At 38.9% G+C, this 17,139-nt stretch overlaps 1 protein-coding gene across 3 annotated transcripts in view; it reads right to left on the bottom strand.

Moving 5' to 3' along the window:
* Rabgap1l (RAB GTPase activating protein 1 like) overlaps positions 1-17,139 on the bottom strand; it is a 583,034-nt gene that overhangs the window by 387,528 nt on the left and 178,367 nt on the right. For all 3 annotated transcript variants that reach the window (XM_051147664.1, XM_051147665.1, XM_051147666.1), the window contains exon 13: positions 13,289-13,439. In XM_051147664.1, the coding sequence (XP_051003621.1) occupies positions 13,289-13,439 (151 nt within the window). The remainder of the gene's footprint in view (positions 1-13,288; positions 13,440-17,139) is intronic.

Here is a 17,139-nt window from a genome sequence, read left to right on the forward strand (position 1 = left end):
GAAGGTAGGCTGAGAGAGAATGGAAGGAGTACAGGGAGAGGAAACTGCTGTCAGGATGTGTTGAAAACAAATTATAAAAAGATAAAATAAAATAAAGTTATATCTTAAAATCCACAGGGAAATATAAACGCAGTTTATGTAATAGACAGGCAAATGTCTATTACTATAGTCCCTCTTCACCTGGATATAGAAGCTAAGTGACTGCTGCTTTGTTTGAAGAGCTGTGCGTGAAGGTAGGACAAAGAGTCATCTACAGAGCAATTCCTCTACCACTTATGGTTGGGGCTAAAGGGATGTCTCAACAGTCAGTAGTGTTTGATGATCATGGAGAGGACCTGGATCAAACTTCTAGCTCCCACAGAAAGGTTCAATGCTGTCTCCACTGCCAGGGGACATGAATCCCTCTCCTGATACCCATACATGCCAGGCAGTCAAGTGGTTCCCAGACACACATGCGGGGGAATCGCTTATACAGATAAAAATAGTAAGATTTTTTACATTTACAAACGATTATAGCTGGAGTAAGCAGAAAAACTAGTATTCTTTATACTTACAAGTCTTTTTTTTAACTTTTTCTTTTAATTTTTTATTAATTTATTCTTGTTACATCTCAATGTTTATCCCATCCCTTGTATCCTCCCATTCTTCCCTCCCTCCCCTTTTCCCCTTATTCCCCTCCCCTATGACTGTTCCTGAGGGGGATTACCTCCCCCTGTATATGCTCACAGGGTATCAAGTCTCTTCTTGGTAACCTGCTGTCCTTCCTCTGAGTGCCACCAGGTCTCCCCTTCCAGGGGACATGGTCAAATATGAGGCACCAGAGTTCGTGTGAAAGTCAGACCCCACTCTCCACTCAACTGTGGAGACTGTTCTGACCATTATTAGCTAGATCTGGGTAGGGGTTTGAAGTTTACCACCTGTATTGTCCTTGGCTGGTGCCTTAGTTTGAGCGGGACTCCTGGGCCCAAATCTGCCTATCATAATGTTCTACTTGTAGGTTTCTAGGACCCTCTGGATCCTTCTATTTTGCTATTCTCCCATGCTTCTCTCATCTAGAGTCCCAATAGGATGTCCTCCCCTCTGTCCCAGTTTCCTAGTATATACTTACAAGTTTTATACATATAGACTTTACTACAGATGAGAGACAAGCAAAGACATTAGGAGATAAAGAGAAAGGAAATTTCTTTAAAATTATGCTGTGGAAAATAAATACTACGCAGATTATATAATTATGTAACAAGAGACCTTTACAGGAAATTAAATGGCATATTTTCTACCAGCTTTATCATTGCCCAGCCAATTCTTATTTCTTTTACATCTTCTAGTATTTACTGTTCCAGGCTTTAGGAATACAACACAATTAATATTGTTTATTCTCTTGCTCACTATTTGATTAATAACTAATTATTAGATTTTAAAGAACTGGAAATTTTCTAAAGTGACTTAATGAAACTTATGGCTGTGTCAGTAACATGGTGGAATAAATGACTGTAGTTCTTACAGGTACCAGTGCAACAGACACAGCTGACATAATCTCACCTATTACAGATTCACACCCTGTAAGACAAGTTATCAACACAGAACAGGGCAGCATGTACTTAGCCTGTATTTTTCTCTTAATGAAATCTAGTGTTCAGTGTTCAGTGTTATTTGACTAACAAACTACACTCTTAAAAAGTAAACTCTGTTTTAAAAAATTACCTGACAAAGTAACATGAAGCTTCCTTTAGTAAAAATTTGCCAAACAAAAAGACTTCATAATCAATACCATAATTTTACTATTTATTTAGTAAATATTATTGAATCATAAGAAAAGTAACAATTTAAATATTTTTCTTTTATAGGATTATAATTATAGTACATTTCACTAGAGTAATTTTTTTCTTTAGCTACATGCTTTACGAAAAGTCACCTATTAAAATAGAATACAGGCAAACAGAGAAAAGACAGGCTTGCCTTCAAGTAGTACCAATAATCTGACAGGAATAGTGAGGCTTTATTGCCCATAAAGAAAACAGCATACATACAGACTCTTATAGCAGTCCACTCTTCTGCTCACTTTGTGTTTGTTTTGTTTGGTTTGGTTTGAACTTATTTTTCTAAAAAGGATTTTTGGCATCAATAATTCAAGTAATATTTTGTAACTGTTTCCTACTTTGTCCTGTGATACGGGTTTTTTTTTAATACTCAGTTTATAAAACTGAAATGATCCTTTATAAGCCTATAGGTTTTTATTTCAATCAGTAAATGACATTTTTTAGTTAAGTGACTTAAAATATTAATATACATCTTCATCCTATCACAATATCTGGAATACAATATGCACTCAAGCATTTTTTGGATAGACACTGGAAGTTATTGGTTAAATTCCAGTACATTGGCCCTGAATGGTCAATTAAACATTGCCTTGTGACATTACTTTGATATGATATTCACTTTCTGAGTTCTTCATAATATGCATTATTTTTAATGCAAATCAACTGTGACTGAGTTGTTCCTATTTAAGAAGGAACAAGTACTGCTCCGTGGATAAAGGATGTAGACGGCCAATGAGTGGGCAGGGGTGAAGGAAAGAACGTGACGTTTGTACTTTCTAAGGCTAGACAAGCCAGGTTAAGTCACTAAAGGGCAGCTAATTATTCCACAAGCCACTCCTCCTTATACTGCACCCCCCCTCATATCCTGTTCAGATATAATACTCAGGGTCCTACCACAGACACGCCGTCCTTTGTGAGGTTATCCCTGGTCCACTCAAGCAATAAAGTCACTTCACTTCTGTATTCCACAGACAAGACACTAACCACAAGAAGAAAGGTTTCGGAGCCAGGTATAGTAAAGCATGCTTCTAATTTCAACAATTTTAGAAGACAAAACAGGACAGTAACAAGTTTGAGGCCAAAATGAAAAACTAACTAAGATCACATATAAAAATAAAGTAAAGATGGGTTGGGATGTTAATTTAGAATGCTGAGTACCATGTGCACAAGTCCTACTATGACAAAAAACGGAAAGAACATGATAGGGAGGGAGGAAGGAAACGAGAAACAGCAAGAGAGTGGAGGGCAGAAGAGACGAAGGGAGGAAGCATCATGAGTTAATCATCATTATCGACTAGATATAGTGCCACCATAGAATCATACCTCTGGGTGTAGCTATGCATGCTTCCAGAGAAATTTAGTTAAGACAGGAAGCCTGCCCTGACTGGACACGGCACTAGTACCTGTAGGCTACGTCCCTGACTGAATTTAAAAAGAAATCGCTGCTGACTTTTTTGAGTTTATTTTGTATCCTGCCAATTTGCTGAAGGTGTTTATCAGCTGTAGGAGTTCTCTGGAGGACTTTTGGGCTTCACTTACATACACTATCATATCATCTGCAAATAGGGATAATTTGACTTCTTTCTTTCCCATTTGGATCCACTTGATCTCCTTTTGATGTCTTATTGCTCTGGCTAGAACTTCAAGAACTATATTGAAGAGATATGGGGACAGAGGGCAGCCTTGTCTGGCTCCCGATTTTAGAGGGATTTCCTTGAGTATCCCTCCATTTAATTGAATGTTGGCACCGTTGAGTGGAGAGTGGAGAGTGAGATCTGACTCTCACACGAACTCTCGTGCCCCTTTTCTGACCACGTCCCCTGGATGGGGAGGCCTGGTGGCACTCAGAGGAAGGATAGCAAGTTACCAAGAAGAGACTCGATATTCTAAGAGCATATATAGGGGGAGGAGGTCTCCCTCAATCACAGACATAGGGGAGGGGAGAAGGGGGGAAGTGGGAGGGAGGGAGGAATGGGAGGAAACAGGGGAAGGGCTAACAATTAAGAATGTAATATGAATAAATTAATAAAAAATGTCAAGAAACAGCAAATTGACCAACAACATTCATATCTCTACTTTAAAGATGTAGATACAATGTGACCAGCTGCTTCCTGCTTTACGTGATGTGGCTTCCCTCTCATGATGAATCTTATGCCCTCAAACAGTCATCCAAAACAAACCCTTCCAAAGGAGAAGTTGGGGATGGGGGGGGGAGGAGGAAGAAGGAAGGCGATGGCACTAACTATAACAACCATATTTTGTATCACTGTATACTTGCTCAACCTGTGCATGGACACAGCATTCCTTAGGTGGCACTCCTCAAATACACAAATTCTTTTGTGTCAATAATGCTAGAACCAAGACTCTGGACCACAAAGATGCTCAGTAACAGTTGCTGAATTTTAAGTGATAGATAACCTAAATTTGCAAAGGATTCAACAATAATAAAAAGAAAACCTGTTTTCAAAGGAGTTGTCTTAGTTAGGGTTTGTACTGCTGTGATAAAACACCATAGCCAAAAGCAGCTTGGGGAGGAAAGAGCTTATTTTGCTTACACTCCCAATACTCCATCACTGAGTAAAGTCAGGGAAGAAACGCAAGCAGGGCAAGAACCTGAAGTCAGGAGCCAAAGCAGAAGCTATAGAGGAATGCTCCACGTTGGGGGCTCTTCATGGCTTGTTCAGCTGCTTCTTTATTGAGCCCAGGACCACCAGGCACCACCCACAACAGGCTGGCCCTCCCCCAGTGGATCATGAAGTAAGAAAATGCCCTACAGGCTTGCTTACAGCCTAATCTTAAGGGGGCATTTTCTCAATTAAGGGTCCCTTTTCCCAAGTAACTCCAGCTAATGTTCTCTTGACATAAAACTAGCCAGGACAAGAGAAAAAGTTATTAATGTATATCTCTACAAAGAAAATATAAACAAGAGGCCACCAGGCACCTTAAAAGATGTTAAATATAGTAATAATTAGGGAAAAGCAAATATAAAAGCATATATATTTCAGCAGCCACAATCAAATAATTACAAAAATGACAGTATTGACCAGGATGTGGAAAATACAGAACTTTCATGCATTGCACCTGGGAATATAAAATGGTTAGACAGCTGTGAAAAAACCATTGGGCACGTTCTCAAAAATGTATGACTCAGCTATTTTAATCAGGAAAACTAGAAACCTATTTTCATATAAAAACGTGCACAAAAAATGTAGCAAAATTACTCAAAGTAGCCAAAAAGGAGAAACAGGTGTTCATCAACTGATATATTTAAAAAGACATGAGCTATCCATCGAATAGAATGTTATTCAACCATAAGAAGGAATAGTGTACTGGCAAATGCTGTAATATGAATGAACACCAAAAATACAGTACTACATGAAATAAAATGATATGTTGTGTAGACCTGAGCATATGCTCAAAGAGCCAGAGCCACAAAGACAGGAAATAGATTAGCAGCTCCTTGGGGACAGGATAGGGTTACAGCTGGAGATACTGTGTTACTTTTTCTTTTTCTTTCTTTCTTTTTTTGTTGTTTTGTTTTGTTTTGTTTTTTGTTTTGTTTGTTTGGTTGTTGTTTTTTTGTTTGTTTGTTTTTCTGTTTTTTGAGACAGGGTTTCTCTGTGTAGCCTTGGCTGTGCTGGACTCACTTTGTAAACCAGGCTGGCCTCGAGCTCACAGGGATCCGCCTGCCTCTGCTGGAATTAAAGGCGTGCGCCACCATGCCTGCCACTACTGTGCTACTTTTTAAGGGGATGAAAATGTTGTATAACATTTGTCAGATTCTCAGTGAGAATTATAATAGCAATACAGATATGAAAAGAATATACTGAACTATATATTCTTAAGTAAGTAAAATAATTAATTTTGTTTAAAGTAGTTTTCATTTGGACAAGAAAAAAAAAAAAAGAGTGAGTGAATTCATTAGTGAGTGCAGGGGTTGTGGAGTTGGTACAGTGACTGTCTCAGATACACAGAGCCCTAGATTGAATCCCAGCACCATGTAAATGGAACATGGTGGCACACACCTACCATCCTAGCACTGAAGAGGTAGAAGTAAGAAGATCAAGATTTCAAGGCCATCCCTGGCCACAGGGTGACTTTAAACCCATCTTGGGATCCCTGGGAAGACATTTTTTAGGGGAATGCAATCAGTACTTCCCCATTCCTAAATGAATCTATTTTTTCTTTAAATTTTATTATCCTTATTTGTGTGTATGAGGTAAACAGGAGGGGGAGGAGGGGAGGAGAGGAGAGGGAAGAGAGAACATAGATGAGCAGATGATAGGAGTACAGTGTGCATGTGGAGTTTTGAGAACAACTATGTGGAAAGAGTTGTCCCCTGACAACTTTACATGGGTTCTAGGGGTCAAATTTTGGTAGCCAGGCTTTGCACATAATGCACCTTTAGCAGCTGAACAGTCCTGCCAGCTCTGATTTCTGTCTATCTGTACAAGGGATTTTCAGGCAACATCTTTGACTTTATGATATTTTTAAGTTTGTATGATTACTAAAGCAAGAAGTTTTGGCCTTCAAATTCTCCACAATACTCATCAAACAGGAACGGGGGTGAATCTAACATACTATAATCCCATCAGCTGGTAGTCACACAGGTGCTTCTGGAGAAACTACCTAGCACATATATTAACATAGAAATAGAAACATACAGTGCCACTGATGTCAGTATTACTATTATCATTACTACTGCACTTGTTATTTTAAGGACGGTAATAAGGCAGAGGTGAACCCTGAGTATTTACTATGTGGTAAACATTTCACCATTTTAATTTGCATAATCCCAGTAGCTGCAATCATCATGCCTATGTACAAATACCAGAGGCTCAGAAGATCAAAAATGTGTTCCAGAGAGATGTGAGACTCAAATTTAGCTCTATCAAATAAGAAAACACAACTTCTTTAAACAGAGATGGTACATGTATATTTATGCACATGTACTTTTAGAACAAAATATTCATTTGGAGGTAAAAGAGAAGGATTCAAGTGATAGGAGAAAAGCTAATAACTATCATTTCTGAAAGATTATCGGTTAGCTGTGCTGTGATTTTAATGATATATATAGTATGAATGTAGAAAACTGACCACTTCTACAAAAGAAAAAACCCACAACCTAGTATCTGCTATGTTATTAAAAACTAATTAGCAGAACTGATTAAATGTATCATATATGTCAAATAATTACAGAAACTGCACATACAATTCTGTAATAAGACATACCATTCAAATTGCCCTAAAATATACACAGCCTCCCCCATAACAAATGGCTCAGACTATGTAAAAACGTGAATATATTCAGTGACTCCTCATGACAGCAATTAAGATTTCATCCTCATCCCAGAAGCCTTGAATTCTACTTGCTTGTTTCTATAAGGGCGGTAGGACAGACATCCTCTGAGAGCACATCAAAAATTATGGAGAATGCTATTTAAGCAGCAATTGAAAAAAGTCTCAGTGATAGTGAGGGTGTCAAGAACGCCTTCAGACATGTGGTAAAAACCTTAAGGAAATCCCTCAGAGGCAGTGGTACCCTCAGCCCAGGTCTGGAGATCACAGGCATGAGTGGCAAATCATATCTGACCACTGTGGAAATCCAAGCCTACGAAGACAGACTGCAGACATGCCCATCTTACAAGAAGCACAGCTGCAGGTGCCTCAGCTCTGGTCTACCACTGATTCACTTAGGAGGTCCATGCACACTTCCCAATAGAACAGAATAGTTGTTAATACTAAGGTTCATTAAAGAAAAACCAGTTCCACATTTTGAGTTAAAGTTGAAGCAAACTTTAATTAAATACTGACCAGATAGCCTTTAGTCAGGACACTCTCTAGAATTCCAGAGAGACACCTGTTATAGGGGTTTTTTAAGGAAAATTAAAAGACCACCGTATTCCCACATAGCTATGTTATTTTCCAAGAACCACACAACTTCCAGAATTCCAGAATGTTACCTGGTCCTTTGGCAAGTGGTGCTTACAGCTGACTTAGGCTCTTACATAGTCCTCCAGTTAATTATAAATCTTTATGAGTACCCCACATAGTAGGAAGAAGTGAGAGCACTGCTTTCTTCCTCAACTTCTTTATAAAGACTCTTTCCCAGACAAAAGGCAATAATGACAGCTTAACAGGAGAAAAATGTGCCTGTAAATTGAACCCTAGCCAACCAGCTTGGGCTAGTGAAGTCATTGATTTGGGAAAAGAACCCATCATACCACTGTTATTAAACCAGCATAATTCATAATTACATTCTACTTATGTAGCCATGCTTCATAAAGAAACAAATAGAGACCATTACAGAAACCACAAACAATAAAAACACAAAGAAAAAGAGATCATGTGGTGCCCAGTCACAACTGATAAATCTTCAACACAATTCCTGCATTTAATGCTCAATCATTATAAAAGAGGAAGGAAGAAAGGTTGTAAGAGCCAGAGGGACAGGAAGTTTACACGGAGACTGTGTCTCCTAAAAATGTCAGAGAGGCTATACCTATGAAGTCTCATCAACATTGGTGCCTAACACAATCTGAACGTCAATGGCACCAATGGACAATCTAACTAACATGGACAGGAGAAGGCACATGGGGCCTCAATCCCAGACAAAGAACAAGCAACTGGGGAATGCTAAGAGAAATAGTCTTCCCCAGAGAAAAAGCCTCCAACTGGTTATCCAATACCAAGTGGTCAGCCCTGAGACCATAAACACACAGGTAACATTATATTACTGAGCAGGTCATACTTGTGTATTATGGGGGGTGATGTGACAAGATTAAAGAAAAAGAGGTTACAGAGCGCAAAGGGGGTGCATGGAAAGGGTTGGAGGGAAAAAAGTAAATGGACAAGTGACCTAATTATATTATAATTTCAAAAACTTACTAGAAATAAGAGTTAAATGCCTATGTCATTTTAGAGTTTTCAACTTAATGAGTTCAAATATGACTCCTGCTTCTTTAATGGTAAAAATAGGAATTACATCACTGGCCAGGCATAGTGGCGTGTGCATTTAATTTATCTCAGCAACTGGAGGAAGAAAGAAAGAAAGAAAGAAAGAAAAGAAAAGAAAAGAAGAAGAAAAGAACGAAGAAAAAGAAAAAGAAGAAAGAAAAGAAAGAAAGAAAGAAAGAAAGAAAGAAAGAAAGAAAGAAAGAAAGAAAGAAAGAAGGAAGGAAGGAAGGAAAGAAGGAAAGAGAGAAAGGACAGATCTCCATAAGCTCATGGCCAATTTGGCCTACAGAGTGTGTTGCAGGCCAGCCAGGGCTACAATGATCTCAACCTGGAAAAAAAAGAGAATCGAATCGCTGTGAGAGTCCACTGAAAGAGCATATGAAAGCATTAGACACAATGCCCACCATACCCCACCAACTCATTTCCTCGGCATGTCAGCATCCTAAAGAGTTGCCTAACTCAGTCTCTGTGCTTTCCTGTCACTTGGCTCACATCAAGCCATAGCAGTTAACCATGATATTTTTTTCTACTTGATTTTCTCCCCCACTGGCCCATAAACGCCTCAAGAGTCAGTAGAGATATTATTAAACTTTACTGTCACCACAGCTTGGCACACTGTCTGAAACAAAAGAAGTACTTAATGCTCCATAAACTTAAAGAATGAGAAAAAATAAATTAGCAGCAGAGTAGGTAACAGGGCATCAGACAAACCTGAATCTCTCTGTTTTCTATGCATTTTCAGACAATTATCCTTGAACTGGAAGAATTTTTTGTCATCTACATTTGAAATGTTTTGTCATTCTTATTATTGATATATTTTGTCATTCTTATTTAACAATTCTGTGGGATCAAGAGTCTACAAAAATCTCTGTATTTTTCTTTAATTGTTTTTTAAATTTTTCTCCTTTATTAAAAATAGACTGTTTTCTCATACAATACATCCTAATTACAGTAACTCTCCCTCTATTTCTCCCATTTCCTACCCTCCTCCCCTCTGATCCAGATCCAGCCCCCCTCCTGTCTCTCATTACAAAAGAACAGCCTTCTAAGCATAACAACCAAACATAACAAAGTAACATTGAAACTGGATCAACAGTAAGAAAAGTGCCCAAAATATAACACAATTAGACCCACTCAATCACACACTTAAAGAGTTCCATAAAAATACTAAACTGAAAGCTATAATTTGTATACAGAGGAGCTAGTACAGACTAATATCAGCCGGTACTTGTTGCTGAACCAAACTCCCCTCCAAAATGGATCCTCCCCTTCCAGGGCTGCTCTGAGGCTATGGTTGGTGGAGTGGGAGTCTCCCCTTTGGGCACTCGGGGAGCCCGACTTGCCCCGCTTCCCGTGTGGGGCCCTGCCCTGGTGCCAGTCGTTGGGTGGGCCCCATGTCGCTCTGTGTATTTCCCACCACCCCCGCTTAAAAAAAAAAGCCAACATAAAACCACATGTAACATAACTCTTTATGAATGTGGACCTACCAGCTGTTCTGAATTGTTGTTCTATTGGTCCTAAACTCCACAAGGAAGTTGGTCTATGGATGATCTACAATTATCAATCTTACTCATTGCCATTGGAATGTAGTTCAGTACTTTTTTAAGCATTTGCTACACAAAGGCATGTATTATCAACCCCTCCAATATGTTCGTTCTTAAGATTATATTATAAAAGCCAACAAACCATAAAATGTTTGTCCCACATTAAGCCCAGATCTTTCTGTCTGCTAGAGAAGTACACATTAAGAAAATAAAGGCTACAAGTATGACACAATGGCTGAGTTCTTGCCCAATATATGAAAAACCCTGGGTTCTGATTCCTACATATGCCTAGAGAGGAACTAAAAGCACACTACTATTGCCTGGTTGTCTGAAGGAATGACACCACAAAACAAAGTTGCTTTGAGGGATATAATTTTGAAGGTTATAGAGAAATGAGGGGTAAGTGTAAGGTAAAACAGCTCAAATAGCTTTAATGTGCAGTGGTTCCACACCTAAAAAGAATGCTATCCCTAACAGGAACACTTGCAAATAAATCTGTACCTTAAATTCTAATTCTACAGAATTAAATTACAGGCCACTTTTTCTTAAAAGCCAAGTCTTAAGTAAAGCTTCATCATAATCCTTCCTCTCTTTGCAAGCTATGGTCTCTGAGAATGTCTATTTAAAAAAAAAAAAAAAGTCTGTCCAAGGGAGGACACTTGAATCACACTAAGAAGAGGAAATAAAATATACATCAGGGGTGGGGGGAGGGGATAGAAAGGAAGCTGGGAGGGAGAGGGAAGAGGAGGGATTAAGTGTGGGGAGGATGGCTGGAGAGAGAACTAGAATCAGTGAAGGAGTATCTCTAAGACAAACTACAAATCTAGGACAATGGAAATTCCCAGGAATCTATGAGGGTGACCTTAGCTAACATTGCTAGCAATAGAGGATATGGAACATGAAATGGTCATCTCCTGTAACAAGGCAAGACTTTCAATGGAGGGATGGGGATACCAACCCAGCAATAAAACCTTAAACCCACAAATTTTCTTGCATATAAAAAGTGCAGGGAATAAAGATAGAAAAGAAATTGAGGGAATGGCAAAACAATGGCTACCCCAAATTGAGTCCCATATCATGAGAACCAACCCCTAACACTATAAATAATATTCTGCTATACCTGCAGACAGAAGGCTACCATAACTGTAAACAGAGTGGCTTCACCCAGCAGCTGATGAAAGCAGATTCAGAGACTCACAGACAAACATTAGCAGGAACTTGGGGAATCTTGTGGAAGGACTGAAAGAGACAGAGAGGTAAAAGACACCACAGGAAAACCTACAGAATCAACTAACCTGGGCCCATAGGGGCTCATAGAGCTGAAACACCAAGCAGAGAACAATTATGGGACAGATCTAGGCCCCCACACACATGTAACAGATGCACACCTCGGGCTTCATGTGGGACTCCTAACAGCAGGATCAGGGGCTGTCTCTGACTCTGTTGCTTGCCTTTGGATCCCTTTGCCCTTAACTGTCCAGCCATGCCTACCTATATAGAATATGATTTTAGTCCTACTACAACCTGAAGCCTGTTCCAACTGAATTGTTTCATTAGTCGACCTTACAAATCTTACCATTCCCTTAATGGGAAAATTTAACTGGACCAAAATAAGAGACTAATAGCTGCTGAATCATGACAAACAAGCACCAAGTGTGTAGCACAAAGAAACCCTGTCCCAAAAAGCCAAGGAGAGGCAAGAGGTGGGGCACCGGGGGGTGGATACTGAGTTGGCCAAAGTTGAGACAAAGGACACACTATTCTATTTTGCTAAGTTGTATAAGACTTCTAACACCAGCTACTAATCGAGGGTGAGTGCAAGCAGAAGATTTGACTAACTTATATACACCTTAGGCTTGCTCATTCTCCATAGGCTGCCATGCCTAAATCTCTTTCAGGTCACAGCCCCAGGTTATACTTTGAACAAGGCATAGGCCCTCAAGTCTAGCCACTTGGGCAGATGGGAGATTTACACAACAAAGATATGCCATAATTACTGAAGTACATTAGTTGCTACCCAGGTTTATCTTGCCCACCTGGTAAAAGTACAAGAGACTTTGTCTTAGGATTTTACTGCTGTGAAAAGACACTATGACCACAGCAACTTATATAAAGGAAAACATTTAATTGGGGCTGGCTTACAGTTCAGAGGTTTAGTCTATTATCATCATAGTGGGAAATATGGCAGTATGCACACACACGGCACTGGAGAAGGAAACGAGAGTTCTACATCTTGAGCTGCAGGCAGCAGAAGGAGAGTAGAACACACTGGCCAAACATAAATTTATATACCTCAAAGCCCTCGCCCAGTGAAACACTTCCTCCTCCAACAAGGCCATACTTCCTAATAGTGACACTCCCTATGGGCCAAGCATTCACACAAATGAGTCTATGGGAGCTAGTCCTATTCAAACCACCACAGACTTAATGGTAGACAGGTACTTGATGATGGGTGTGGCCCTGACTGTCCCAATGAGCTGCACTATAGAGGCATGTAGTTTGATATACAGATGGGTTAGTTGTAAGTCAGGATTACCTTCTTTTTTTTTAACAGTCAAAGGAATGTAATCTAACTGGAAGTCAGTCTTAGTAAACAATCATCAGTAGACACTTTCTTCACAAACCTAAACTTCTATTATGACACAATAGTTTCATGCCTACAGCTTCTACAAGCTCAGTTAGTTATCTCACAAGCATATTGGAGGCAATGTCCCTTTCGCTAACTTCATTATAACCAAATCCTTTATAGCATCAACTTTACTACTTCCAGTTTCTTTTACATTAAAATTTTAAAATGAAACCAAAGTATAAAGTGTTCAAAACTATCACAGGAACTGTTTAACACAATCCAGCAAGTGTTCAGAATAGAATAAAATACTGACAGCATACCACCGATAAATTTTTTGAATAGTTCAAGAAACTGATGAGGATTTGATGTTTCTTCATGAAAATATTATTAGAATGTCCTACCTTTGTGATAAGAATTCGGTATCTATCCAGCATTGCCTGGTTGTCATGGCATTCGGCTAATAGCTGCCACACTTCTGCCCTTAATGCCTCAGGAACACCACTCTTCACCAAAGTGGGTAGTCCTTTAGGTCGGGCACCAAGGTTATTGTGCCTGAGGAAAGAAGAAAATAAAGTATTCATGATCCATGTCTTGAACTGCTGTTGCTATGAAAAGAATATTTATTAGTTTACATTAAAGTATAACCCTGGATCAAAAGAAATTGTCTGGGAGCACTAACCAAAAGCAGTGCTTAAGTCTCAGTAATGTAATTATTTTTCTCTATTTCATCCTATACTTTGTTGAGCAATGTTATTTCATCTTTAGGGAAAGGGTTTTGTTTTTTTTTTCCCTCACTCCACCATTTACATTTTTAAACCCAGCCCCCATGATGATTATGTACTAACCTAAGTATTAGTTTTGGGGTTATATCCAAGATAAGAAGAAGAACCATTCAAATCCCCTGAGATGGATATACAGCAACTTGAGTGTGTTGCCAAAGAAGGAGCTGAAGTGCTGAAGGTGAATTACAGGCCTTTCGCACCTTGGCAGTCAGACTGAGCTGGACAAAAGGCAAAAGCAGGCCCTACCTTATAGTAATGAAATATGCAAGCTTCAGTTTCTTACAGTCCCAACACCCTGACCCAAAGACTGCCTGGGAAGTTACCCGTCTTTCTCTCCTAATTTGGAACACTCTGCCTCAGTACAAGCTTGGGCACAATGGACTACTTAGATTTAAAATACCCAAAGTGAGCCTATGGCAAGTTGCTCACCGTGGTCAGTTCCCAGTCTATCTTGCTGGCCTATATGACTACAAGTACTTCGTAAAATGAGAATCCTACTTTCCTACAAATTACACAACTACATCTTGTAAGAGGAGCAGCTTATGCTTATCAGCCTTATCCTTTTCTCAAGTGCTGTTTAGAATCAGAGCAAAGGCAAAGATCTGTTGTCTAAAGCCAATGATCACAGAGTAGCTGTTGTAACGATCAAAGCCATCTGCTCAACATTCATCCAGTCTATGCCTCACTCTTTCCTGACATAGAGCTACGATCCAGTCCATTTTGCTCAGACATTTCTCATTTTTTGCTCAGTATATCACAGAGTTGACCCTGATACAACCACCCAAATCAAAAACCTGATAATGTATCCCAATTTGAACTAACACACCAAGCTCTAATTTCAAGTTTTAAAACTGAAAAGTCATACAATCCATATGTCTATTTTACATAATTGGTATCCCACATACGTCTCCAAATTATGCACACTCTTCTGTCACAAGCCCAGACCCAAGTTTTGGCATCTTTTTCTGAAAATGTATTCAAAGGTTCTTTCCCCCCACATATTGCCATAAACTAGATATCTTTGGAGAAAATCATAATATTCTAAACTTATATAATAAGTTAAACTTATCATAACAGAATTTTGTGTAAATCACTGAAGTTATGTCCATTCTACTTTCATTCAGCTAAACTTCTGTGGGGAGGGGATTGGGAGGGTTAGAGAATGGAAACTGGTAACCCTGATGGACTCAAATCAAAATGAAGTACACAGAGTCAGAACATAAAAGAATTAACACTATTAAAAAAGATAATTATTCTGGGTAAAGGGAAAAAAGCAGGATTCAAAATAGTATATAGGTATGATTTTAGATACATACTATTATAACCTGCTTTTAAATAAACATATGAAAAATTTAGAAAAACACATATAGTGTATATAAATATGTACATAATATACTTAGAAAGCCTTTAATTTGTATATATTTTTAAATTTTAGTTAGTTAGTTCGTCACTTTATATCCCAATTGTACTCCTCCTCCTTTTCTCCCTCCCTCTTCCCTCTATTCCCCCACCCTTGCCTCTCAGAAAAGGGAGCCATCACCCACTAACCCTTCCCAGCACATCCAGTTGCATCATGACTGAGCACTTCCTCTTTCACAGTGTCCTGGCAAGGCAGCCCTGCCAGGAGGAAGTGATTGAAAAGCATGCTACAGAGACCTTATCAGAGACAGTCCCCCTTCCCCTTTCTAGGGGACCCACAAGAAGACCATGCTGCCCATTGGGTACATATGTGTAGGTGGCCTAGCTGCAGTTCATGCATAGTCCTTGGTTGGTGTTTCAGTCTCCACAAGCCCCTGGGCCCAGGTTAGTTGGCACTATATTTATATTTTTAAAAGTTCCATTGATGATAAATTATTGTATATAATATATTTTGATAAATATATATTTACATACATATTATTTATGTAAATATAAAATAGCTTCAATTCTTTAAAGTGGTGTTATATATTTACATAAGATCTGATTTTAGTTAACTTAGGAAAACATGTTTAACATGTTCCATAAAGTATGACACATACAAAAGTACTAATTATTATTGAATAGAAGAATAATTGAATAAACTACTTGATACCTAGAACTTTCTTAAAGCTCTCCTTTTCATTATCCAGCTGAGTCTAAGACTACTTAAAAACATTATGCCATAAGAGAACTAGGGTTGTTTATAAAATCATGATTGTTATAATTCAATGTATGGCTCTGATTACACTTTTGGATCATAAAAACATATGGTTTGAAAGTAGTTTAATTTATGGATTCTCTAGGTGAAAAAATTAATTAAAAACAACAGTGTGTTGGGATGACATGGGGCCATAAGAACTACTAGTTAACGATTAAGAATGCATAGGAGACAACTTCCTGAACAGAACACCAACAGCCCAGGCCTTAAGGTCACCAATTAATAAATGGGACCTCATGAGGCCAAGAAGCTTCAGAAAGGCAGAAGACACTGTCAACAGAACAAAGCGACAGCCTACAGACTGGGAAAAAATCTTCACCTACTCTACATCTGACAAAGGTCTAACATCCAAAATATATAAAGAACTCAAGAAATTGAACACCACCAAACCGAATAACCCAATTGAGAAATGGGGCTCAGAACCAAACAGAGAATTCCCAACAGAGGAGTATCGAATGGCTGAGAAACACTTAGAGAAATGCTCAACATCGTTAGTTATCAGAGGAATGCAAATCAAAACGACTCTGAGATACCATCTTACACCCATCAGAATGGCTAAGATCAAAAAATCAAGTGACACCACATGCTGGCAAGGATGTGGGGAGAGAGGAACACTCCTTCATTGCTGGTGGGAATGTAAACTTGTACAACCACTTTGAAAATCTATCTGGTGCTTTCTCAGAAAACTGGGAATAGGGCTTCCTCAAGACCCAGCTATTCCACTCCTTGGAATATACCCAGAAAATGCTCCACCACACAACAAGGACATATGTTCAACCATGTTCATAGCAGCCTTTTTCATAATAGCCAGAACCTGAAAACAGCCTAAATGTCCCTCAGTTGAAGAATGAATAAAGAAACTGTGGTACATTTACACTATGGAATACTACTCAGATATTAAAAAAAAAGGAAATCCTGAAATTTGTGGACAAATGGATAGAACTAGAAATGATCATACTGAGTGAGTTAACCCAGAAGCAGGAAGACTCACATGGTGTATACTCACTTATAATGGGGCACTGGCCCAAAAGGCTCGTCCCATGAAAGTCTTCACTTACCAGAAGATTGGGATAGATGTGAAGACATCCTACTGGGACTCTAGGTAAGAGAAATATAGGAGATGGGGAAATAGAAGGACCCAGATGGTCCTAGGAACCTACAAGAAGAACATACAAATGTATTTTTCATGAAGACAATAATTTGTGTCTTCTTTACTCATAAGCTCTAAGCACCAAAACTCATGACTGGTACATGAAAGGCATTTAATGCTTTAGTTAATAAATAAATGAGGGTA

Source organism: Acomys russatus, chromosome 6, assembly GCF_903995435.1.
Source record: "Acomys russatus chromosome 6, mAcoRus1.1, whole genome shotgun sequence".
Lineage (NCBI taxonomy): Eukaryota > Metazoa > Chordata > Mammalia > Rodentia > Muridae > Acomys > Acomys russatus.